Source organism: Peromyscus eremicus, chromosome 7 (genome assembly GCF_949786415.1).
Source record: "Peromyscus eremicus chromosome 7, PerEre_H2_v1, whole genome shotgun sequence".
NCBI classification, from domain to species: domain Eukaryota; kingdom Metazoa; phylum Chordata; class Mammalia; order Rodentia; family Cricetidae; genus Peromyscus; species Peromyscus eremicus.
In genome coordinates this window covers 36,695,415-36,720,797 of record NC_081422.1, presented here as the reverse complement: position 1 = coordinate 36,720,797, position 25,383 = coordinate 36,695,415, and the positions used below count along the sequence as shown (strand labels likewise).

Genomic DNA, 25,383 nt, shown 5'->3' with positions numbered 1-25,383 from the left:
GCTTCTTAAGCACCAAGGTAGCCATCCATCACTCATTTCACTGTGGAATATCAGTGGACAATCTGAGACCACCTGTGAGTCTGGTCCGTAAAATAATGGATTGGCTCCATGTCATTGAGAAGAGGATGACATACTCTAAATCCTCCTACCTGGAGAAACACGTGTTATTTTAACCAACATTTCTTTGACCCTGATGGAGAATACTCTGGGAAAATGAGGGCAATGAGGTCTTACAGAGGCTAGAGTTCCAGACACCCAGTCTGGGATCTGTGTTTTTGGAGTTGGATGTTATTTTTGTTTTTCAGTCAGATACAGAGTAGACACCTTCCCCTTGCTCCTTATAGCTTGCATCACCCCCATCTAACTCCCTGACCATTTAATACACTTCTAGGCAGCCTTCTTCTGGGGGTTTACTTTGTTCCCCAAGTGTTGAACGCAGGAGGACCCTCTAGCCTTCTGAGAATTCCAACCGACTCTGAAGGATTGATGTTGTGATGTGAATTTGTTCGGTGATGGTTGTGGTGTGTCTCGGGATCTGCCACCAAACACACCTGGTATTCTATTTACTCTGGCAAGCAGGGGATTTTTTTTCCTTTTTCTTTTTAAAATTCCAGGATGAATTATTCATCATTACTTAGAATTTGGGTCTCTTTCATCTTCGCACTTGTACAGCACCAAGGTGAGTACGACAGAATCTCATAAAGCTCTTGATCAGCATGCTCTTGAATTTATAAAGAGACACTTTTGTTGGCACCATAATTGCAAGGGCAGGTGTACATGTGTCTGCAGATACAACAAGAAAAAAAAAAGTAAATTAAATTCTGTTGTCAAGGGTAAAATGCATTAACTTTGAACGATGCTCACTTTTTCTTATTTAACTTTGAACACAATTTGTATATACCAATTAAGGTTTATAAAATAATACAGACAAATTCTAGTGCAAGTACATGCAGGGGTTGAGGCTGTCCACCCCCTCCCTCATCATCCATTCCATTTAGCCATTTAGCTTATTGTTGGAGACTTTACACAGTGTTCTTATTTTAACTCCAAGTTAGAAAGTTACAGCAATAGCCTTGGTATTAATGACCAGTTTCTCAGGGACTTATGACATTGGCCAACAATGTAAAACTATGAAATAAGCTAATGAATTCCCTCAATGCTCAGGATCCCTTCTTTTCTCTCTGTATCTCTGTCTTAAGTTAGCGAAGGACCATGTGTATGTCTTCCTCCTACTGCTGTTCATGGGTTTTTAGATTAGAAAGATAGGACAATCCATGTACATCTTGTTCTTTTAGGGCTTATATTCCAAAGCCCTTTTATTTTGCATGTTCATGTGTTAAGTTCAGTTGCTGCATGGTCCCGTGTCTTAGATGGACCTTCCCTTTAAGATCATGTCCACTGTCTTAGAATTGGGTGAGTTAATAGTTGTAGGATGTAACCCAAAATAACAATAGAATGATTTCCCTACAATAATCCCAGTGACTCCATCTTCCACCTCTACTCCAAGGAAGTGTATTTTTCTTTGGTGAAAAAGAGAAATCCTGGAAACACAACTATACTTGTTGTGTAATTCCCAATTTAGAGCGAGAATGGGTAAGGATAGTGTTTCTGTTGCTAACTCTGACACTATCGGTGGGCTATGCTGCCAAATGTTCTGTTTTCAATAGTAATAGGCTCTGAGATGGAAATCACTGTTGTTTACGGCTGTTCCCTTTTGTTGAGTGCCTTATTTTATTCAACAGATCTTTATTGAGGGTGCACAGTAATAGATGTACTTATCTGTAATGTTCTTAAGATGGAAAACATTTAACTGCCTGTTATTTCTGTTCAAAATCACAAACTAAGTGAAGAATCTTGGAACAGACAGAGAAGTTAGGGTGGTCTCCGTCCATCATCAATGTTTTATATTTCCTTAAAAGGGAGTTTTGATTGTCCCTTCTCCAGATAAGATTGGCCACTGCTGTACAAAATACCAATTAAACCTTTGCATGGAAATGGTTATTATGCCATGTTAACTGGAGCCCTTTTCCATACTGGGCATGACTCCCAAAAAGCTTCCCATGAAGGACAAACCTTGGTTTGGTTCTATATGTGCTAGTAATTCAAAGCAGTCTATTACCTTCAAATTTAATAAGTACCTGTGTTTAATGCCATAGTAAGAATTGCAAATAAATTTTTGAAGTGTTTATCTTCTAGAAACTTGTACTTTGTTACCATGTCAATAAGAATGCTCCAAGGGCCTTTCTAAATGTTGATTGTGACATCAAACACAGGTCACTGGCTGAATACTCCTGAGCATCAAACAGCCACAGCATCTCCTCCAGGTTAGGAATTGGTCAGTTTCCCAGAAACTTCTGAGATGTGCGGCACAGTGTGTGAATACTAATGACTAGTTGCCTGCTTTCCTGATGCTGTCCCCCAGAAAGAGAGTGAACCTTTGTCAGGGTGGACCCGCACCAACTCCGCACTCCAGAACTAAGGAGCTGGCACTTGGCCTGGCCCTCCAGGCTGCTGTCTGTCCACTCTGCAAGCTCTTTTCAGGAGCTGCTGTCTGCTTGCTAAAAGACTCCCCAAGGGGCAGAACTGGCCATGACCAGCTGTCCTCCATCCTATCGGCTCCATCAGTGCAAAGCAGGGACTTTCCCGGAGGGAGGGGTGACATGAGACTGGGTGTCAGCTTCTGGACGGGCTTGAGAGCTGTGGCTACAGCCTAGCGTGGATCAGCTGCCCCACCCCCACCCCCAGAAAACTGCAGATAAACTTTCAAAGGAAGAAAAATGTCCTGTTGTCCAACTTTCATTCAAAAGAAAAAAGAACAGCGGCAGAGAAAAGTGATACCAGGCATGACATGTTGATTATTTCAGAGGTGCAGTTGTGCCTCAGGTCCTAAGTAGCATAGGACCTAGGGACATTATCTTATTTTTCCCACAAGTCTGGGCCACACCTTGCAAGAGTTTGCATGGGAAACTCAAGAGTTTGCACGCCAAGCATCCTGGAAAGAAGTGCTGCTGTCACAGAAGGGGTCTGTGTAACACGTCATTGACTAAGAGGACCAGGAAGAACATTGTGTCTGCCCTATAGAGCACTTCAGCACTCCACACCCCCAACCCCACCACACACACACATGCACAAGCACTCGCACACGTGCACATGCATGCACGCACGCATGCACACATGCATGTGCACACACACACACACACACACACACACACACACACACACACCCCTCCCTCTGTTGGAGGATTCCATGTCTGCTTTTTGTGGCTAGAGCTGGGCAGACAGCCTTGGGCCAGTCTCAGTCAAGGTCACTCACAGGCCGTTACTACCAACCCTTTCCTCCCCACTTTGTGCTGGTTCCAATATTATTTCTCTTGGGCTCTGATGCCCGCTGCTGTGTGGCAGAAAGGATGCAAGTCTTAGGAGAAGCTGATTCAACCATCCTAGTAAATAGAATTCTTAGCTTAGGAGAGGGTGCTCTGTGGTTACATCTACCTTCTCGCCATCTGGTTGTCTATTCAAGAGGCAAGTCCTCCTCAGCCATGCCAGATCTAAAGGCCACCTCCATACACTGAGAGCTCCAGGAACCCATGGTGGTACGACCTACCCACTCACTGTCACCACCGGTCTCTCTGATGCATGGACACAGAGGGATAAAGCACATAGGTCTTTGCTTTAAGTAGCGACTGTGTTCCTTTTGTTCCCTCCTTGTCCAGAGACAGAAGATCCTTGATTAGGTACAGCATGGGTGGAAAGGCTGTCTGCCTTGCCTTTGGCTTATAAACCGTACTCAGACAAGCTGGCTTTAGTGGGTCGGAGGGGAGTAGCTTGCCAAAGGGAAGAGGCAGCTGCCATCTAATCTATGTCAACACCGTCTCTCTTGACAGCCCAGCCCAGGGAGCTCATGTATCCATTTTGGCAGAATGACACCAAAACCCCTAAAGTAGACGATGGAAGCTCATCTGAGATTAAGTTGGCCATCCCTGTTTTCTTCTTTGGTGTTCCTTACCGCACCGTCTATGTAAGTGCAGAAACAGCTCTGGAGCTGCGCTCCCTTTTGTTGGTCATTAAGCATTTTAAATACCTTTTTCCAGGGCTCTGAGGATGGAGGATTTATTGGCAGCCAAAACGACAAGTTCTGAGATTTCATGAGCTGATGGGTTTTATGATTAAGAAAGTCAAAGGTATATTTAATGGCTAATGTTCATAGTGGAGGAGTATACAGGGCAATAAATTGCCTTTGTGGGTGATTAAACACAGAAGTGAAGCAGAGGCCCCAATGCCGTGCACATTATTTCTGCTACTCAACATGATAAAAAAAAAAAAAAGATACAATGAACCACAATAGGAGCAATATCATTTTTTGCTCCCTTCTGGGGGTGTGAAAAGTTTAGGCATCTGCTCTTCTTGGGCTTCCGACCAATTTGAAGCTGAGCTGGAGCGCGAGAAATGGGTAATCAAAGATTGCATAAAAGTTGTTTGCAGAATTGGCCACCCTCCTTCGGGCTGTAGCTGTGCCAGAGGGGTGCCATTGTCGAGCCCGCGCCTTGGTCGAGCCTGCACTGGGAAGCACTTCCGTGGTTGTCAGAGCTCTCCCAGGCACCTCCGTTCTCAGGATGTGTCATTTGGATGGTTGAAGCAGCTGCTGGGGAGACTGTGGTTTGGAGCAGCTGAGCCCTGTCTTTATTTCTGCCCTCACGGACCAACGGAGACATAGGCAGAGTCCGCCGCATCTCACCCTAGGTCTGTGCCCTACCCTGGAGGAACACACAAAGGAAATTTGGAGCATTTCCTTGTCTGCCCTAAGACTGCTGCCTTGGCAGTTTCTGGCATACAGCTGGAAGACCCCTCTCCCACTGCTCTAACTAAGGGCTCCTGAACATCCCAAGTATCACCTGCCATGTCTCCTTCCACCCCAGCTGACTGAGAACCTGGGGCGGGGGGTGGGGGGAGAGAGCCTACTAATCTACCTTAATGAGCTCTCCAGGTAATCCTGGTGCCCACAAAAGTCTGAGAGTCACTGCTCTCAACCCTAGAACACAATCAAAACACATGTGAGCACTGCCAACCTCCTCCGCAGGTGCGCCTGTGTGTTTTAATTGCACCTGTTTTTCCCTAGCAAATACATGACTCTGGCATCCTAACTGCATTTATGCCCTCCTCACAGCGGGGGGGGGGGGGGGGCCTCCCTGGTCTGTGTCTGAGGGAGCTGACTGTGAGTTTTGAGTGTGCTGACCTGCTTTTGGAGATGAGAGGCCTTCCATTCTGGGGGTCTTGGCCTCCCAGGCCCCTAGAGCATGTATTTCATCCAGTTCCTCTTTCTCTTCCACCACACAGTGTGACACGGAGATTAAAAATCCATGGCCTTGCAGAAGGACAAACCATAGTTCAGGGCAGGATCATTGGAGGGTAAACTTACCGTGAGTTTCCAGTGCTCTGAGTAGTACAGTCTTTCAACCATTCAAAGGCCTCTGGGTGGCTCTTTGTTCCTCAAAGACAACAGGTTTCCAACACCCCCCTACGCTGGCCATCTCACACCCTAAACCTCACAGAATTTCTTCTGATGCATTCTGAGGTACCTAGGTCCAGCTGCAAAGCCCTTTCCTAAGGGACTAGGGTCACTGTTAAGGTCTACTCTGCTGCTGATTGATAGGAATATAACGAACAATTTGACCTAGAGGGCAATCATCCCTAGATTTTCTCTGCCCGGGAACGGCAAGTATTCCCACCACAGGTGTTCCTGCCACTGAAGTCATACAAGCCACCAGATTAAGTCCATTTCTCTCAGACACAGGATTGATTTCAGGTCCCTAGTGAACCGAGAGAAAACACTGCAGCAAGGTTTTGTCATTTCCTGCATTTACTAAGCCATTTACAGATCACGAAACAGTCACCAGAAGGAAGTCATTTACACATACAATGTAAAGTATTCGTGTCTCAGTTTTTATGCAGAGGTGGTGCAAAGGCACTTTCCCATGACAAGAGCCAGGCAGAAACTGAACAAGGTCTTCCCCTTGTCCTTTTTCTGAGTGAGGAAGTACTTATAACATCAAGAGAAGTTTTGTTTGTATGTGTGTTTGTTTGTTTGTTTGATGGCTCACCCAGAGCGTAACATGGCTCACCCTGAGATCTGAGTTCAGCAAAGGAGCGTCTGATTCATCTTTCTCTGACTCATTATAGAGTAAGGCACAGGGGACACCATGAAGCGCTTTAGTTATTAAATTGAACAGTACTTTCATGTCGGTCCGCTTCCCCCTGTCTATTTTGCATCTGTGACTCTCAACACATTTGTCTCTTTTTGTCTCCATTACCCCTAGGTTGGCTTAACACACACACACACACACACACACACACACACACACACACACACGCCCCACACCCCAGTAGCGTTCAATAAATGCACGTAGGAATAGAACAGAGAACATGAAAGCGAGACTGATTATTAATCAGGAATGATGTGGCTACAAACTGAACATGAGAGAAAACCCACGAGACTGTGTGGGAGGAAGCAAACCTCCTCATATGAACAATGGAGCTGGTGTCTCGGGGTTCAAAGTCAGCAATTTAAAAGCCCTTCTCATTGATGGGATTGGCGGTGTGTCTGCTCTGGTGGGTAACCCTGAAGTTGCCCTGTTTTCGGGTCCACTGTGCAAAACCTCTTTTATTTTTGTAGGTCAATAACAATGGTGTTGTTTCCTTCAACGTGCTAGTGAGCCAGTTTACGCCGGAGTCCTTTCCCCTGACGGATGGGAGGGCCTTCATTGCTCCATTCTGGGCAGATGTGCACAATGGAATTCGGGGGGAGATCTATTACAGAGAGACCATGGACCCTGCCATCTTGAGAAGAGCCACCAAGGACATCAGGAAGTACTTCAAAGACATGACAACCTTCTCTGCCACTTGGGTTTTCATCGTCACCTGGGAGGAAGTCACGTTTTATGGAGGCAGCAGTACCACACCTGTAATCATTCAACTTTTCCACTTTCCACTGGTCTCTGACATCTAATTCTTGTCCATCCCCGCTACTGAGCAGGAGTCTAATTGGTAGAGCTGAGGAATGTCAGTTTGCTTGAGTTAAACTAATGGGTCTTGCCACCTACTTTCCAGGAAACAGAGGGAAATATCAGCGTGAACCAGTCCAGTCAGCTGAAATATTTCAGATGTGTCTCCCCAATCACAATTCATTACCAATGTCTAAAAGGAGTCCCTTGACAACATTCTTGCAGTAGATAGTGTTCTATTTTAGGGGAGTGACCAAGACACAGAGACTTGTCCAAGGCCATGTGATTAGGGATCTTTTGAGGGACACAAAGGTCTTTTTCTCTTGCCAGGGGCACAAAAGTTTCTTACCGTCAATAATTTCCCTTTTCTCCCCCCTCCATAAAATCTGATAGCAAGAGAAAAGCAGCATGCTGGATTTGGAACAAACGGCCTGGTTCATTTTATTATGTTATGACATTTTTTTTTATTGTGACCAGGGCTGAAATGATTCATATTTGATGTTAATTAGAGTGGGCAGTTAAAGCAATTCCTGAATAAAGTTTCAGCATCTGCTCTGAGATCCCAAATGAGCAGTCAAATAAAAGTCAAATAAAAAAGATTATCTCTGGTAATATCATAGAGACAATCAACTTTCTGCCTTCAGGGGCAAAACCCCAGTTTCCATGAATGTGTACAGCTTGTTTGGGTGACCATGATAGTGGAGATTTCTGAAGTTGCCAACATATGCATCTTCAACTGCAGTTCCCTAGTAAGCAAAGACACTAAAAAAAAAACCAAAAACAAAAAAAAAAAAAAACAAAAAAACAACCAACAACTATCCTCTTCTTTCTTAGGGTTATTTCTAATTCCATCTGTTTTCCTGGCAATGATTTGACTATTTAGGGTTGGAACAGAAATCCCTGCGTAGCAGAGTGAGGTTAAAAAGTGCTGGTCTTGCAATCCATAGCTAGGATGCAATGAGCATGTGTTTTAGCATTGTCTGACGAGAGCCGCTCAAAGCACTTTATTGCTAAGAGGTCCTGCAGAACAGAAAGACACACGTTTAAACAGCAGATGCATTGGCTAGGAATAACCTCTAAAGAAGCATGCATCTCCCTCTGTCACGTTATGGATCACTAACGACTCCTCGGGTGATATTTTATGTCCTTTAAGCCTCATATCTTACAGCACTGGGATGCAGGGTGCCAGCAATCGATACATTTTAGTGTCAGTGAAGGGGCAGAGGAGAGAAGAAACACCTGTCAAGTGCTGACCACCATTTTCCCCACTACCAAAACCTCTGCTGGCCATAAAAATGGCAAGATAATGTGGGTACTTTCTGCTTTCTAGTTGGGAGTGAATCTCTAAAGCCAGTGAGATCTCTTTCTGTGAGGGTGAATGATGAAACCTTGGAGAGCTTTGCGCTCTGTGAGAGGAAAAAAAAGATGACGAAGAACAACAAAGTGCCCATCCATCCCCTTTGAAATGGACCCACCTGTCCCACCCAAGACTGCCGATCACCGGGTCCACTAAACACAGGGTTAGAGAGATCTTAGAGAAGGGAGTGTCAGGGAAGCACAGCAGGGGAGGAAATAGGTGTGCTTAAGGAGAACTAGTGTTCACCGAAGTTTTAACTGTGTACCAGCCCTGTTGGTCCCAGGGGTCAACCACAGCTAATCCCCATAAAAATTCCCCAAGTGCTATATTCCAAGGAGACAATGATAGGGATTGAAGCCTCCTAAGAGATAGAGCAAAGGCTTCACACCTGAACTCTGTAGGCTGGGTCCTGGACTCATTCTTCCCTTGCCTCCTCCAGGTAGTATCCCGAGAAGTTCTCTGAATTCTTGAAAAACAAGGTTGTGCAAAAACAGATCCAGAAGGGTCTTAAATGAGTATTGGAAAAATATGTGCGTAGCGGTGTGTGTGTGTGTGTGTGTGTGTGTGTGTGTGTGTGTGTGTGTGTGTGTAAGAGCAGGTGAGGGGTGAGTGTGCCTGTGCATGTGTGATATAGTCAGCCTTGGGGTGGCTGGTTGGTTTAGGAGTAAGAAGGGATGGTGGGATTTGGAGAGGTACTCTCAAAACTTGCTTGAGCCAAAGATATTTCCAACATAGACACTGATAGAAATTCAGTTCTGAGGGGGAATGCTGGTGTGAAAAGGGTCCGCTTCAGTCCTTGCACGACCCTAACTTTGCACCTACCCTTTGCCTCTGGCCCCACTAGTGATCTTGTAGAAACCTTGAGTTTATTGATCATTCACTCCTGTGTCCCACTTTCCTCTTTTGTTGAACGGGCCCAAAGAAGGAAGGCATATACCCAGCCAGCTCTATCATAAACGCCATCTGCTGGGGCAGGCCCGGGGCCGGAGGAGAAGGCTCTCGTTTACAAAAAGGGCTTTTCTTTACTAGCAAGGTGTTCCTCCCTGGGATAGTCTAGAATGGGCTTCCAAGATCCTCCACCCCAGTCTGATTACACAGGATAGGAATTTGGGCCTTCCTCTGCTCTCTCCCTGAATGTTAACTGGGATACTATCAGGCAGATGGGAAAAGGGCTAGGCTTGAACAGAGAAAGGTCATAACTGCTACTTTAATTCTATTTTGATTTGCATTTCCTGAAAACACAGGTCCAAGGGTGGGGGGTTGGGGAAGGGAAATAGGAAAGGGCGAAGCTTGATGCAGCTTGTATCTGAGGACCAACTGCAAGGTTGGTTTGGATTTATGTAACACCTCTGTCCTCTGGAAAGTTTAAGATTAGGAAAGCATGGAGTGACAGTGCTCTGAGAGTAGGCTGGGTGCTCTGGCTTCGATCCCATGTTCCATGGCTCTGTCACTGCCCAATTTCCAGCAACTCATTCCACTTAGTCCTTAGTTTCTTAGCTCTAAATGGAATGAACCCAAACCGTTGCCCATATTAGCTTTGGTCTGAGTTACGGATGAGCACTGAGGATTTTACAGATATAAAGTAATGCATAAATGCTCAATTAGAGGAACAATTTCTTTCCAGAAAGTGCTTCTTAAAAATCACTTCCCAACTTTCATTTTAAAATGGGGAGACATCTCATCCAGACTAGCGATGTTTTCCAGGAACAGGGAGAGCCCACACCAGAGGACCACTTAGATGGAGCTTTGGGTTCACTGTGTCCCTCCCCGCCCCACCCTGCCCACTCTCGCTGTGGGTGCAGGTATTTGTGCTGAGGTCCCTGGCTTGACTCTTTCCTATAGTTTATTCTCATACTGCCATCTATCGGTGCTCTCAAGTCATAGCATGCTCAGGCAGGTCCTTTGCATCTTCTGTTTTGGTCCAAGAGAGATCTCAGGGGGTGGGGGTGGGGTGGGGGTGGGGTGGGGGTGGGGGGATTGAGTCAGACTCCAGGTTTATCTCAGCCAATTTCTCATTTGGATGCACAGTCCTACACATCTTGCTTTTTTGCACTGGAGGCGAGAACAAATTTCGAGGGATGACAGAGCATGAGGGCTGGGCTGCGGTGCAGTTCGGAGCTGTTGGGGGGTAGGGTGGAGGGTGAGGGGGGGCACATAGCGGCTGTGGGGGGAGGGGAGCCACCACTGGGTGATGAGCTCCTGAGCTTGCTCTGCACATTCTGCAGGTGAACACCTTCCAGGCCGTGCTGGTGTCTGATGGCTCGTACACGTTCACACTCTTTAATTACTATGAAATCAACTGGACTACTGGGACAGCCAGTGGTGGTGACCCCCTGACAGGCCTTGGAGGTGTGATGGCACAGGTAGGAGGTTCCCGTATCGTCCTCTTGTAGGTTTAAACCACTACATCCCTTGCTTGCTTTTCTCAGCATCGTTGACAGAGTCCTGCCAATGCCTTTGTTCTAGAAACACACGCCTGATCTTGAAGTTGCACTGAGAGGCTAGCTCTGTCCATCTTTGATACCTTAATGTGGGTGTGGGGTGAATTAGACAGGCCTTCCACACCTTGAACCCTGGCGGAGTCCAGGAAAAGGAACTTCTTGTTTCCAAATGTGATGAATTCTTAAAATAAAGTAGTTTGCTCAGCTAAGTAACAGGGATGGTATACACTCAAAACTCTCTCTCTCTCTCTCTCTCTCTCTCTCTCTCTCTCTCTCTCTCTCTCTCTCTCTCTCTCTCCCCTCCAGGCGGGATTTAATGGTGGAAACCTCACGAATTTCTTCAGCCTTCCGGGGTCAAGAACTCCTGAGATTGTAAATATCCAAGAGACCACGAATGTCAATGTTCCAGGACGCTGGGCATTTAAAGTTGATGGGAAGGAAATTGACCCAGCCAATGGCTGCACCTCCAGGGGTAAAAACCTCTCCTCTTTTTCTCTGACAGAGCAGGGTTCCTTTCCCTTAGATTGACAGGCGAGCTTTCCAGCCACGGGGAGAGAACTCATTCCTGATGGCTTACTCTTTTGACACCTCTCAGCTGCGTGATGGAGATCAAGGTAATTTGAGCATGCACATTCATCGCCCCGGGAGCAGCCCTGCATGTGGTGCACTTCCGAGGCCTTGCCTGTGGTGTGCATGTAGCTACTAGCTTGGAATGTCTCCAAAGTGCGCCAAGATCTTAAGTGATTTCTCAGCCAGATGGACAGAAGGGAGCCCTCCTGTTTCACGTTATTTTTGTTGTTGTTGTCGTTGTTCCCCATTTAAGATTCCGTCCTCATCTTTACTCTTCTTCTGCCATCTGCCCTTTGTAGAGCCACAGGCGTGGGTGAACTTGGAGTGTCGCCAAGTCCCTGTAATGGTAAATCAGTAGCTCCTAGTACGGGGAGAAAGAAAAGGTAGCTGAGTTTTGGGGGGAGATCCTAAAATCCTCTCAGGGGTAGAAAGACATTTCAGGGATTGGGGAATCAAAGCTGCTTTAGGTCTGTGTGAACAGGCTCCACGGTGAGTTCTCTTTACATTGGCCTCTGTAGTGTGGCATCTTTTCTCAACTGCCAAGATCTCTTCAGATGTGCATAATAGCCCTGGAGTTCTCACAGGAGCATCCCTGTGTATTGATTCCTGCCTCCTACGTATTTAAAGTATCCAGGAAACAGGATTTCTGTTAATATCTCTGCGTGTAGAAGTAGAGGCTACAGCAATAAGAAGCAAGAAATTGTCTGTTTATCTAATGCCCACTTATTGGCTGATCCATCTCCACTACGCTCCCGTCATCTACCTCTCCATCCTCTTGCCAAGCTACTCACCCATCCAACATTCCCCTCTCCATCCACCCTGTCTCCATCTACCGTCCTATCCAATGATTTGCCTAGCCACCCATCCAACCATCCTCCCATCCATGCATTATTTTTCCAATCAATCTATCTATTCACATGCCTCCAACTGTCCACTGATTCACTGATCCATCTGTCTATCCATTTTATCTTTCTAAAGAACAATGTAAGAAACCTATTGAACCCCAGCTACTCTTTGGATAGCAGAGATGTCAGTATTAGTTGCCCATGATAATACTACAGTAAAAGAAATAGACATAGATGTAATGGTGACATGGTGTGGCACTTATAATAAACGTGGTACAGGGTATTGTGGAAACACAGAAGTGTTGGAACAAAGCGATTGAAGATCGGTAAGAACCTTTTGCATTGGGATAAGGAGATCTCTCCTCCTTGAGTAGGAAGCATAATCTGCATATTTTGCTGCCAGACATCTCTGTTGACTCAGCTTCAATTTTCAATCTATAGAAAAGCCAGTTTCATATGGTCTGAAGTTCCCATGCCTTCTGCAGTCATCCACTGATTTACCTAACCTCTGACTTTGCCCTAAGGCAAGGTTATGTGTGAGGATGGCTTGCCTGGGCATCTTAGCCTTGTGGACTCTGTGAAGTCCTTCATGCTGGAATAAGAAGCAAGCGCTAGGCAGCTAAAGGGGTATTAAACTGGATAGGGAAGCATCTAGGCCCAGAGTCCCTCATGGTTTCTGAGACTGTCCCTCTTCCCTTGTGGGAAGGTCAATACAACATTACTTAACATCTGTGTGAGATGCAGTCCCCTTGCCTCCTCATCTCGGTCCTGGACTCTCATGTCTTCCCTTTGCTCAAGCGCTGAAGAGTTCACTGACTGTGGACTGTACCATGCGTTCTCTGTGGTGACCTCTCACCTGAGTCCTGGGAATGAGCACTGTGGTGATGGACAGCCTTGGCTGGCAGAGCTGTGGGGATAGTCTGATGTCAGCTGTGTGCAATGTTCTCACTCTCACAGCTTTCTTTCCCTCTTGAGTTATGTGTTTGGGTTTCATATGCAGGGCAAATTCAATATCCACACAGGACTTGTGCATTTTTATGTGCCACTGGACGTATATCAATCTAATGAGATCAGGATTTGGCCTGGCTTATAGCAAGGGACTCAGTTCCATAGAGATGGCTTATTAAATCATCATTTCACAAACAAAATTATCACAGAGCGTCTACCTTTCAGTCCAAACCTGGTCTATTCAGAGATATTTTGCTCTCATTTATTGGAAGCCTGGAAATGCAGAGACTGGAAATGATACTGAGTGAAGGCTGTTAAAAGATATGCAACCTTGAGCTAGTGCCAAAGTGTTGGAGGATTTAGGGCCTGTTTTAAGGGCTGATGCATACAACCTACTGGGAATATGACTACATCTATTATCTCCTTTTAGGTGCAAATCTCAACAGGTAGGAGGCATAATTGCTTGTTGAGACATTTTCTTGTTGGACAGATATAGAAAGAGTTGTTCCTAAGTCCCCCTGTCTTCTTCTGGGGTTAAGCTGGTAGGCTTGTACAGCTTGCAAGATATTAGGGAGTCTTGGTGTGTGTGTGTGTGTGTGTGTGTGTGTGTGTGTTAGATAATTTATTCAGGGAAATGATTTTAAAGATTAAATGTCTGCCAAATAAATGGTAGTGAATATTTATTAAAAATTAGCACATGCCTTAAAGCCATTTCCCTGGTCCTCCCCCTGACCTAGACTTGGTCAGCAGGTTCTCTCCGGAAGATAAAGAGAAATACCAGACTTGGGCAGGGCCTGGAGCTGGAGGGAAAAGAACTTGCAAGGCTTGAAATTCAGCCTGAGCAGCAGCTCAGTAGTATTTATGAACCTTTGAAAGTAGCACAGAAGAGGCCAGTCTTCTCTAGAATATTCCCAGGAAGCTAGGATTTATGTCTGCCTCCTGATTTGTGCTGTTGACCTTTTGGGGTACATGCTGCCCGGTTGACCTTTTGGGGTACATGCTGCCCGGACTGTTGATTAAATGAACAAATTAGGAAATAAACAACTGATTGCCGAGTCCTGTGGCTATCCGCTGGGTCTGCTTTTGGAATGCCCTTGCTCGTATTCTTGAAAAGGAAATGGCTCCTGAGTGTCAGAGACTTTCCCACAGATGAAGGCAATGTGTCTTTGCTTGTCTGTGGGCTTGCTCACCAGCTGGGGAGTTAACAATGCCAGCAGCTCACAGTGGATTCAGACCCACTCAGCTTGGAATCTTGGCTGAGTTGCTGAGAGATGTTGAATGAATTATTCAACTGCTCTTAAGCCTCAGTTTCCCCGATTGGCAAATGAGGGTGACAGTCTGTAATCTCTACCTAAGTGGGTTCATGAGTGGCATGAGAAGGCACGATCAAAGCAAAGCCTTTGTCCCAGTGCCTGGCACGAAAGGGAAATAGTAAGCGTTGGCTCTGATGTCCTTATTCCCAGGACAGTTCCTTCGGCGAGGGGAGGTGTTTTGGGATGATCTGAACTGTACCATCAAGTGCCGCTGTCTGGATTTTAACAATGAGATCTACTGTCAGGAGGCCTCCTGCAGCCCCTACGAGGTGTGCGAACCCAAGGGCCGATTCTTCTACTGCAGCCCTGTGGAGACCAGCACCTGTGTGGTGTTTGGGGAGCCACACTACCACACCTTTGATGGCTTCCTCTTCCACTTCCAAGGCTCTTGTGCTTACCTATTGGCCCGACAGTGTCTACAAACCTCCAGCCTCCCCTTCTTCAGTGTGGAGGCCAAGAATGAGCACCGAGGGGGCTCTGCCGTCTCATGGGTGAAGGAGCTCTCTGTTGAGGTCAATGGCTACAAGATTCTCATCCCAAAAGGGAGCTATGGAAAAGTCAAGGTAAGACCCTCTGTACATCATGGAGAGATGGAGAATCCAAAGATGCTTCAGCCTGGGGAAAGCTTCCCTCTGTCTACCATTTTGTTGTTGGTCTTTCTATAGTGCCAAACAGATAGATGCCCTTCTTGCCTTGGAAGATGCTTTAATAGGCCAAAGTTTCTTTGTGCAAGAGCCTCATAGTGAGACCATACATTTTTAAAAAAGCCACATTCACATTCCTAGTTCCCTTACTGGTAGACACATGTTTCCACATGTACATGAATACACATACATACAGGTGTATGTCTCTCAGAAGTCACTGTAACAGAAAGACAAGCTTAGTTCCTCATAGACTTGGCTTGCAATAATTAAAAGTCATATGGTCATGCCCAGGCTACAAGGGAAGCACAGAGTGCTAACCCCTAATTCAGTATAGCCTTAGGGTCATCCTCAACCTACCTCAGGACCCCATCCTGTTTGCCCAAGAACTGTTATTTGATTCACAGAGAAACTTCTACACCGATTGATGTCGCCACAGGTATCACCCTAGAGTGGTCTTGGTGATACACTTAGTAAGTCCTGTATGAAAAGATCCCAGGAAAGTTTTACTCAAATGCCCCTCCACAGAAACCCCCACTTCTGCCCACACCCACAGGGAGGAACACAAATCTCTGCTGGCCTGTTTAGCATATGGAAATGACTCCTGTTATAGGGGCATCGAGGGAAAGCCTGAAGCTACTAGCAATTACTCAATTGGTGGAGGCCTTGATTTTCATAATGCTAATGAAGACCTTGTTGTAACCATGTATTTATTCAAGCAGTCATAACTTGGAGACCACAAGGGTGTAACACAGGCAATCCTTAATCCTGGTGCATGGTTGTTAAGTAGAGTACCAACCAGAACTAATAAAAAAAAATGTGTTGTAGTTTTCATTGCTGGAGCATAGTCAACAAAAGACAAAAGCCAGGGAACTAATTCCACTTTTTCTGGCTCTGCCATTCTCAAGTCTGCAGCTCATGAGCTTTATAATCAGGAAAGTGAGCTATGACCACAGTTGAAATGCCAATTTGCTTGTTATTTGGCTAGTCTCTCTAGGGACAGGATCCTATATCAGCGAAGGACTCTGGTACAGAAGTTTGGAATTTTTCCACTGCACATTTATATTGTGCCATTGAGTGCCATCTTTATCCTTGTGGTTAGATACATCTCTGGCTAATTTTTTTTTCACCAGCTTTCCCAGTTGGCCTGTGTTGTAAAACTGGTGTGTCTGATACCAGTAGTCGAAAAGAAAGTGTCATGCTTCGTCCCTACTTTCCATTTTGATTAAAATTCCTTTTTGCTCACGCTTGGACTTTTTACTTCATTTTTTCTTTTTTAATGAAAGAAAGGACACTGTCGTCTCTTTCAGGCCCCGCAGCTCTGCTAATTTCGCATGGCTCTGTTCCACCGTCCAGGCGTAGGGCATGGATTCCTCAATTTTCTGTAGCGACAGGGAGATGTGGATGTGAATATAAATGCTTTAGAAAGAAAAGGTTATGTGACTCCAACTGCAAGCTAACAACGGCGTCCTTTTCCTTTTGCCAAATGGTTTCCAGTGCCTCTGAATCCACCTGCCACACTGGGCAGAGTGGCTAGATGGATGCAGAGCCCTGACCCAGGGTGATGTGGGGACAGCCAGAGAGAGGCCCGGGAAACAGGAAGGAGCCCAAGACTACAGGGAAGCAGCTGACTTCCTAGCCATATTGTGCCAAGCCTGAAATGGCCCAAGTTGCATCCTTGCAAACCACAGGTCCCCTTTCTCCAACCCTGTCTCCATTTGCTGGATTAGAAGCAGCATTCTTTCAATGGGGTTTTCTCCACTGAGTCTATTCTCAAATGATAAAGTAAACAATTTGGGTTATACATGCTAATGAAGTTCAAAGAAAGCCAACATAAATGAGCATCCATACCTAGCAAATGTCTCCTAGTGATTACAGGTTTTCTGGTTTCTCCCCATCATGAACCTGAATGGTTTAGGTTCCATATTCCAGGAGATGTGCAGGCCATCTAGCCCTTAGGGGATGGAGAGCTCTGACTGTGGATTTCGACCTGCCCAATACCTGTGCTATCACTGCCAGCAGAGTGGCCTCTGGCTTCATTTTCCTTTTCTGTAAAGAGAGAGAAGTTGTGTCCCTGGATCGGGCACCTAGGCTACAACCTGTGCTTGGTTGTCTCCACTCAGAGCTGATACAGACAGTTTGAAGCAGTGGTGAAGCTTGGCTTTGGACCTCAGCACCTCAGCAGGTGTCTAGTTCTGTCACAAGCTCTATCCTCAATTAAAATAAAGAGAACATGATAAGAACCTTTCAGGTTTCATCAACATTAAATACAACAAGCACGTGCATCACCCAGCGCAGAGCCTGGCACACAGTAGGCACTCCGCACATGCTGGTTCCATATTACCATGTCCAAGCCCCACACTTGGTGATTTCTCTTCTCCCTCCCCACCCTGTCCCTGTGCACATCCTAGGAGAGACTTGTTGACAAGGAAAGTACCTAGAACACAAGGGGAAGGAAAAGCAAAGAGGTCTGTCTGTTGCTAGTAAATTAAAAGTAGGAATGAATCTTCTACCATTGCTACAGTCTGAAGGTTTATGCCCTCCCCATTCATATGTTGATGTTCTATGAATAAATTCTCATGAGGGTAGTGTTAGAAGATGGGGTGGGGGAGATAATTAGGTGATGAGGGTGGAACCCTCATGAATATGATTAGTGCCCTATAGAAGGCCACAGAAAGCTAATTTACCCTTTCTATCACATGAATGCATACCTATGAACCAGAAAACTGGCCTTTACAAACACTAATCTGTTGGCATTCCTATCTTGAGTTTCTTGGCTTCTTGAATATTCTATGGTTTATAAAAATTTTATTGCAACTCAAGCAGTCTAAGACAGAACATTGGTACCAGGAGTGGGGTGCTGCTATGACAAACACCTACAAATGTAGTAGTAACTTTGAAACTGGGCAATAAGCAGAAGGTGTCAGGATTTTGAGGTACAGACTAGTCAGAGCCTACATCACCATGAACAGACCATTAAAGGTAATTCTGTCGAGGGTCTGCTTCCAATCTCAGAGAATACATGTGATGTTTACTTTAGTAAACTTTGAGAGCAACATCTGAACAGTTTATCACCTCATTTCCAACTCAGAATGTAATGCCCCCATGGAAGATAGACTCCTGTCCATATGTTTCCACATGCCAGAGTCCAGTATGAGTCTAGGTCAGCCTGGAAAGTCCAAGTGTATTTAAAGTCAGGCCCACTGAGGACCCTGACAGGACTAATCATCCCACCCCAGCTCCTGAACACGAACATCTTCAGAAGCTCGGCACAGTAAGTGTGGCAATAAAGCTGGGCTCTCTGTTAGAGGCATTTCAGACCACCTGTTCATGTTCTCTAGCAAACTGAGATTCGCTCTTGAGTCTTCCCTCAGTTCTTATTCAGCCACAGGAGAGACTAAGGGGGACAACTAAGTAGGCTGCACAGCTTGTCCCTCCCACTTGGTGTCTGGTTTTGGTTTTTACCCTTGTCTTCTCTTGGGCTCTGGCAGCAGCTGCCTGGCTAGGCTCCTTGCTTCTCTTCTTGACTTAGTTCAGCAAGCACTTCCTGCCAGCCAGGATCAGCTTCCTGAAATGCAGAGCTCCTGTGTCCTTTCTTTGTTTACACCCCTTCAGGGGCTCTCTCCCTACTGAGTAGAAATTCTGCTCTGTGTTGTCTTGTTTTTAACGTGGTTGAAAGGCCCTTCAAGGTCTGTTCTCAACATGGGAGCCAGAGTGGTTCTGTCAAAGCAGAAGTTAGATCTCCTAACCGATCCTTTGCTTTAAATACCCTCTTGGTTCAACGTTTTGCCCAGAGCTAAAGCCGTAGCCCTGTCTTGTTCTGGCTGCTACTCTGCCTGATATCAGCTACCACTGCCCTCTCCTGCTTGCTCAGCTCAGTTGCATGGAGACCCTGCTGACTACAGTGCACAGAAACACCCCCACCTTAGGGCCCCCTGATCTCTCCCTCCAAAGCTTCTTCCTCTCTCAAATGCCACCTTCCCATGGAGCTGTGCCCTGGCCATTCACTTATAGTTATAAAGCTTCTTTCTGAACCCTGGGATCTGAACTCACACATCGTTAGATGTTATATACTTTTGCTTTGCTAGTGGTTAGTTTCCCTGATAAACACTAGGTTATACAAAGGAAGGGAATTTTGACCAATACACTTGTTGGTAATCTCAAACTCTTAGAACACTGCTTGTCTGCTTGACAAGCCCTAGGACTTGGCCTGTGTCTTAAGCTTCATCTCTGGCTACTAATTTCCTCAGCATTCCTGAATATCCCATGACTGTTCCCATCCCACACAGTTACCTCTATTCCCCTGCCTTTATTATCTTGTCCTGGAATTCTCTGCTCAACACCCACCCCAGGGTTTTTATCTGGCAACTTGAGTTTATCTTCAAAAACTCAAGTCAGATTTAACTGCCTCTAAAAACCTTGTATGAGTCCCCGAGGCTGGGTTAAGTGTTCACTCAGTTCTCCCATTACACCCATTGATTCATATTTAAAACTGACTACTATAAATATCTGTTTGTGTGCCTCTTCTTCACTAGGCTGGGAGCTCCTTGTGGAACAAGGGTGAATATTATTTCTTTAACCCCCTACTTCTTAGATCCCGGCATAGGGCTTGGTACTTAGGAAGGATTGAGATCTGTTGATGCTGGTGATGGAATGGTGTCGTTCAGATGTCAAGAAGCCACAGTGTGTCATGCTTAGAGTAAGGCCCTAGCGTGACCTCCAAGACCATCAGCATCACAAAGTTGGCACAACCACAAATCATCTGGCAGGAGGGCCAGGGGATACAGAGGGCAGTGAGGGGGTCGTGGAGCATATTCGATACCCCAGACTTAATGGATCCTTAGAGAAATAAAAAGGGAAATCAAAGTGATGTACCTCTCAGGCAAAAGTTTGAAGTCAGGCTAGCGCCGGGCAAGAAGGGTACCAGCCTGCCAGTCCCCAGAGACATGCACAATGGCGCGAGAACTGTCAGAGCTCTTGGGCTCAAATGCCCAGTGCCCTCTGGCCCACAGCTCACCATTCTCTAAGTATTTTCCCCCAGACATCAGCCACAGGAAGAGGTAAGACCATGGAAGCCTGGAAACTTGGGGTGACTGTTCTCTCCATGACAGCTGCTCTGCCATCCCTTGCCAACCTGCGCTGCGGCACACGCATGGCCACCTGTTCACCCACCTTTTACTGTTGCTGTTGGCAGGTGAATGACCTAGTGACTTCTTTGCCCGTCACCTTAGAGCTGGGGGCAGTGAAAATCTACCAGAGTGGCATGTCTACTGCCGTGGAAACAGATTTTGGGCTCTTAGTGACGTTTGATGGCCAGCACTATGCCTCCATTTCCATCCCGGGCTCTTATATAAACTCCACCTGTGGGCTCTGTGGGAACTACAATAAAAACCCACTGGATGACTTCCTCCGCCCAGACGGCAGGCCCGCCATGTCGGTGCTGGACCTGGGAGAGAGCTGGCGTGTCTACCACGCCGACTGGAAGTGTGGTTCTGGCTGTGTGGACAATTGCACTCAGTGTGATGCTGCCACCGAGGCCCTCTACTTTGGTTCCGACTACTGCGGCTTCCTCAACAAGACAGACGGCCCACTCTGGGAGTGTGGCACTGTCGTGGATGCCACGGCTTTTGTGCACAGCTGTGTGTACGACTTGTGCAGCGTGAGGGACAACGGCACGCTCCTCTGCCAAGCCATTCAGGCCTACGCCTTGGTGTGTCAAGCCCTGGGCATCCCAATCGGAGACTGGAGAATCCAAACTGGGTGTGGTAAGCTGGTGTGCCATCTTATGAAAGGTGTCCCCTGTACAGGGGCAGGGATAGGAGTTCAGGCCTCCTCCAGACCATGTTAAGAATGATGGTCCAAGAGTGAGGGTGGGATTGAAGTACCACAAGTTATATAGAATGAACTGTGCAGAGATCTTTACTTTACCCCTCCCACCGTCATAACTAAGAAATAAGGCACCGTCGATGAACGTAAGGCATCTAGAAACAGGAAATGAGTGACAGAAAGTACATGGCTAGGGGAAACCCCATAGTGGGGATAACAGCCTGGAGCTGAGCCAGCGGGGAGGGCTTCCACAGTTGGAGCAGTTGCTGAGGAGGTGCAGATGGTACTTAGGGGAAGAGCCCGCGTGGGGAATGGCTGGCTTCCCTCCTCGGCGGAGGCTTCTGTCATGGCTCTTTAGCGCCTTAGCTTTGGTCCCCAACTCCAAGGCCTTCACCGTTCATGACCTTTGTTCTGCAGCATCTGATCTGGTCCGAGAAAGGGCTGTGAACAGAGAATACAGCCCATCAGGAAGGAAGCCCTTTTCTTGCCTAGCCAGAAGTAGTCAGGGGGAGCCTGGACCTGTGGGTGTATCCAGGTCCTTTTACAATAGGCTTGTGGATGAAGTTTTCCCATACTGCTTAGCTTCTGACTGTTTCTCTCTACCCCACTATCCCATTTAAGCCTCCCCTTTCCTACTTATATAAAAGCACAATAATAACTTGTCTCTTTCCTGGTCCCTTGTTCCCTTTGTATGAGTAAATAATTTCTGTCCATGCCTTTGAGAGGTGATGGAGGTGAGATTTAAAAGTTTCTCTGAATTCCAAGGCTAGAGGGAGCTTCCCTCCACAAGTGTGGGTTGGATCCACATAAATCATCATGTGTCAGATTCAAATCTCACTATATTGGTCACACTACCAAGTGACAGTGTATCTTTCATGCTGTGTGAGTGACTGACCAGCCTCTATTATACCCAGAGCAGCCATATCATAATTCACATTCGAGTTGAATATGGCTTCTCTTTGAGCCTTATATAATCCAAGAGCTTCCAAATTGCCCAACTAAATTTTTATAAATAACGGTTGTATATCTCTCCTAGTTGGTCTGGTTCTTGTCTTATAGCCACCCCACCCCTCTTACTGGGATGAATTATATTTAATTCAGAGCTGGTTTACTAGACTTATGCCTGCTGAATTCAACTAGATTCAAACATTTATGTAGACTTGAATGCTTTTAAATAAGAGAAGCAAGCTTCTAAGGCACGGACAGCCTTCGGAAGGCAGCCAGCTCCCAGCAAGCCTCCCAGAGGAACGGGCACATGAACTCTGCAGACTGCTCAGCTTCTTTCTCATTTTTAATGTCCCAGGAATTCATTTCCACAGTCTGCCTCGGTCACACTCAAATATTTTAAGTGCCTTCTTGTTTGAAATTTCATGTCTCCAAGTTACTGCTCTAACGGGTACAATTTTCATTTCTCCTGAAAGTTTTATTTCCTCTAAGAATGGGCCATGCTCTTTAAAATCAAGGCATCTGCTATGTCCTTGGTGGAGGGATTTGAAAACATCTTCAGGACTGCAGATCCCTAAGTAATAACTCTCTATTCAGGAATGGGGGCTAAGCCAGTCAGGACAGACAACCTCAAGGTGAATTTCAGTGGGTTCAAGTTCAGGTACAATCTCACAGCTGCAGCATACGAAGAAAGCAATGGTGTCAATACTTATAGGTGGCCCCCTTCGGTCTCTTCTCCAGTAAGTGGCCACCTGACCCTCACTCTGGGGTCCTGAGTAATCTAGGGGGAGCATTTTTGTGTTCTCCCAGCCCCTGTACTTGCTGGCTTGGGGTCTGCTCACCTATGACCGAGCTGTCTTCCTTTCTCTGCACCAGTGTCTACCGTGAGGTGCCCAAGCTTCAGCCATTACTCCGTGTGCACCAGCAGCTGCCCTGACACCTGCTCAGATCTGACGGCCTCTCAGAACTGTGCCACACCGTGTACAGAAGGTTGTGAGTGCAACGAGGGCTTTGTCCTCAGCACCAGCCAGTGTGTCCCATTGCACAAATGCGGCTGTGACTTCGATGGTCACTACTATACCATGGGGGAGTTCTTCTGGGCCACGGCCAATTGCACGGTGCAGTGCTTATGTGAGGAGGGAGGGGATGTCTACTGCTTCAACAAGACCTGCCGGAGTGGGGAGGTGTGTGCTGTGGAGGATGGCTACCAGGGCTGCTTCCCCAAGCGGGAGACTGTGTGCCTGCTCAGCCAGAACCAGGTGCTACACACATTTGACGGTGCCGCCTACGCCTTCCCATCCGAATTCTCTTACACACTACTCAAGACCTGCCCCGAGCGTCCTGAGTACTTGGAAATTGACATCAACAAGAAGAAGCCTGATGCGGGGCCTGCTTGGCTCCGGGGTGTTCGGATCCTCGTGGCTGACCAAGAGGTCAAGATAGGAGGAGTCGGGGCTTTGGAAGTCAAGGTAAGATTCCTTGCTTCCTTCGAGGGTCTTCGGATGGAGTGATGGAACTTGCCCCTTTCATCTGGCTTGGCTTCCTTCCTCTGGCTGTGAGTGGATTGCAAAAAGAACATGCTCCCATATGGTGGCATTTTTTAAATGATTGACCCAAAATGAGACTCTAGCAGGTGGAGAAACAGAGCCAGGTTGGAATTTTCAGAAATAGATAGGGTAAAACTCACTCTTTATAAGAACAAGTCCCCACAAAAGGCTGTGTGGGTAAAACTCACTCTCTATAAGAACAAGTCCCCACAGAAGGCTGTGTGGGTAAAACTCACTCTCTATAAGAACAAGTCCCCACAGAAGGCTGTGTGCCAAGCACTATTCTAAGCCTTTTTCATGAAGTAGGTTGTAATAATTACCTTTATCATATAGATGTCAAAACCAAGGTACAGAGAGGTTAAGAAACTTCCTTCAAGGACAGACACACAGCTTCAAAATGGGATTTAAGAGCAAGTAGCCTGGGTGTTGTTGTTTATGTTCTTCATGATGTCATATCCCTTCTACATGTAGAAGGGAGTTCATGTTCACAATATGGAAGTCAAGGTAAGATTCCTTGGGGTGCCTTGCCATGCTGCCTCCTCTCCCTCTGACATGGGCTAATGCAGCCATCATCAGGTGTCCAGGCTCATTAGTTCTGGAAGGAATCTTGGGCATCACTTAGACCAATGTCTGAATCCAGAGAAGGCGCCAAGGGGCGAGGTGAGGGTCCCTTCGCTGACGTGGCTGAGATGAAGCGGTGCCAGGAAAGGATTCTCCCTCCTTCCAGTCTAACGTGAATTGAGTGGCATTCTGAAAACAAACATCCCCATCACGCAGCCTAGGGAGATTACGAGACACATGTCCGCAGAAGGAAGAGGCTGTGTGCTCAGCCCCATTAGCGAGTTGACAGAGATTAATCTGGTAAAGGAATAGCAGAGACAGGAGAATGGACATCTAGACAGTAGCTCTCCTCGATGTGCCCCAACGGTCTGGGGCACAGGCAAAAATTAAAATCTGATGGCAAAAGAAGGAGCCAGAGAGGTGTGGAGGAAGGGCGCTGTCAGGGAAACAGCGCCTGAAGGGAAATTGGCTGCAGGAGGAACACAGCCCCTCAAGACAGTCTCACTCAGTGTGTTTGTGTGGGGCTAGCTTGAGATCTGGGACACACTAAAATAATGAGAGAACGGGGGTTTCCAAAGAGAGAAGCAAGCCTGTGACTAAACAGTTGGTGGCTGTGTGCAGTTTACATACACCGTCAGCTCCTTGGTATTTTCAAGGAGTTGGTCCTGGCACAGAGCCAGCTCTTTCCCAGCCCCAGAAGTAGTGGGTCCTGCACGGGTCCCTGTCACTGAGGGCAGCACTTTGGATTTTTCAGCTTAATGGTCAAGATGTGGAATTACCCTTTTTCCATCCTTCGGGGAGGCTGGAGATTTACCGAAACAAAAACAGCACAACCGTCGAGTCCAAGGGCGTGGTGACGGTCCAGTACTCGGATGTGGGCCTGTTGTACATCCGGCTGTCCACCATGTACTTCAACTGTACTGGGGGCCTGTGTGGCTTCTTCAATGCCAACGCCAGCGACGAGTTCTGCCTTCCGAATGGCAAGTGCACGGACAACCTGGCCGTGTTCTTGGAGAGCTGGACGACATTTGAGGAAATCTGCAACGGCGAGTGTGGGGACCTGCTGAAGGCCTGTAACAATGACTCCGAGCTGCTCAAGTTCTACCGGGGCCGCTCCCGGTGCGGCATCATCAATGACCCTTCCAACAGCTCCTTCCTGGAGTGCCATGGGGTGGTCAACGTCACCGCCTACTACCGCACCTGCCTTTTTCGCCTGTGCCAGAGCGGAGGCAACGAGTCGGAGCTGTGTGATTCTGTGGCCCGTTATGCCAGTGCTTGCAAGAATGCAGACGTGGAGGTGGGGCCCTGGAGGACCTATGACTTCTGCCGTAAGTTAACGCTGCACCCTGGGGAGGCCAGGCCCGGGGAAGCGAGCTCTACCATGGTTTCAG

General features: G+C 46.9%; 1 protein-coding gene across 2 annotated transcripts in view; it reads left to right on the top strand.

Annotated features, from left to right (window-relative positions):
- The first annotated feature begins 615 nt into the window (after positions 1-615).
- Tecta (tectorin alpha) overlaps positions 616-25,383 on the top strand; it is a 67,951-nt gene continuing 43,183 nt past the window's right edge. For both annotated transcript variants that reach the window (XM_059267673.1, XM_059267672.1), the window contains exons 1-9: positions 616-679; positions 3,885-4,018; positions 6,671-6,958; positions 10,581-10,718; positions 11,103-11,268; positions 14,623-15,035; positions 20,308-20,878; positions 22,761-23,353; positions 24,747-25,320. In XM_059267673.1, coding sequence (XP_059123656.1) covers positions 616-679; positions 3,885-4,018; positions 6,671-6,958; positions 10,581-10,718; positions 11,103-11,268; positions 14,623-15,035; positions 20,308-20,878; positions 22,761-23,353; positions 24,747-25,320 — 2,941 coding nt within the window. The remainder of the gene's footprint in view (positions 680-3,884; positions 4,019-6,670; positions 6,959-10,580; positions 10,719-11,102; positions 11,269-14,622; positions 15,036-20,307; positions 20,879-22,760; positions 23,354-24,746; positions 25,321-25,383) is intronic.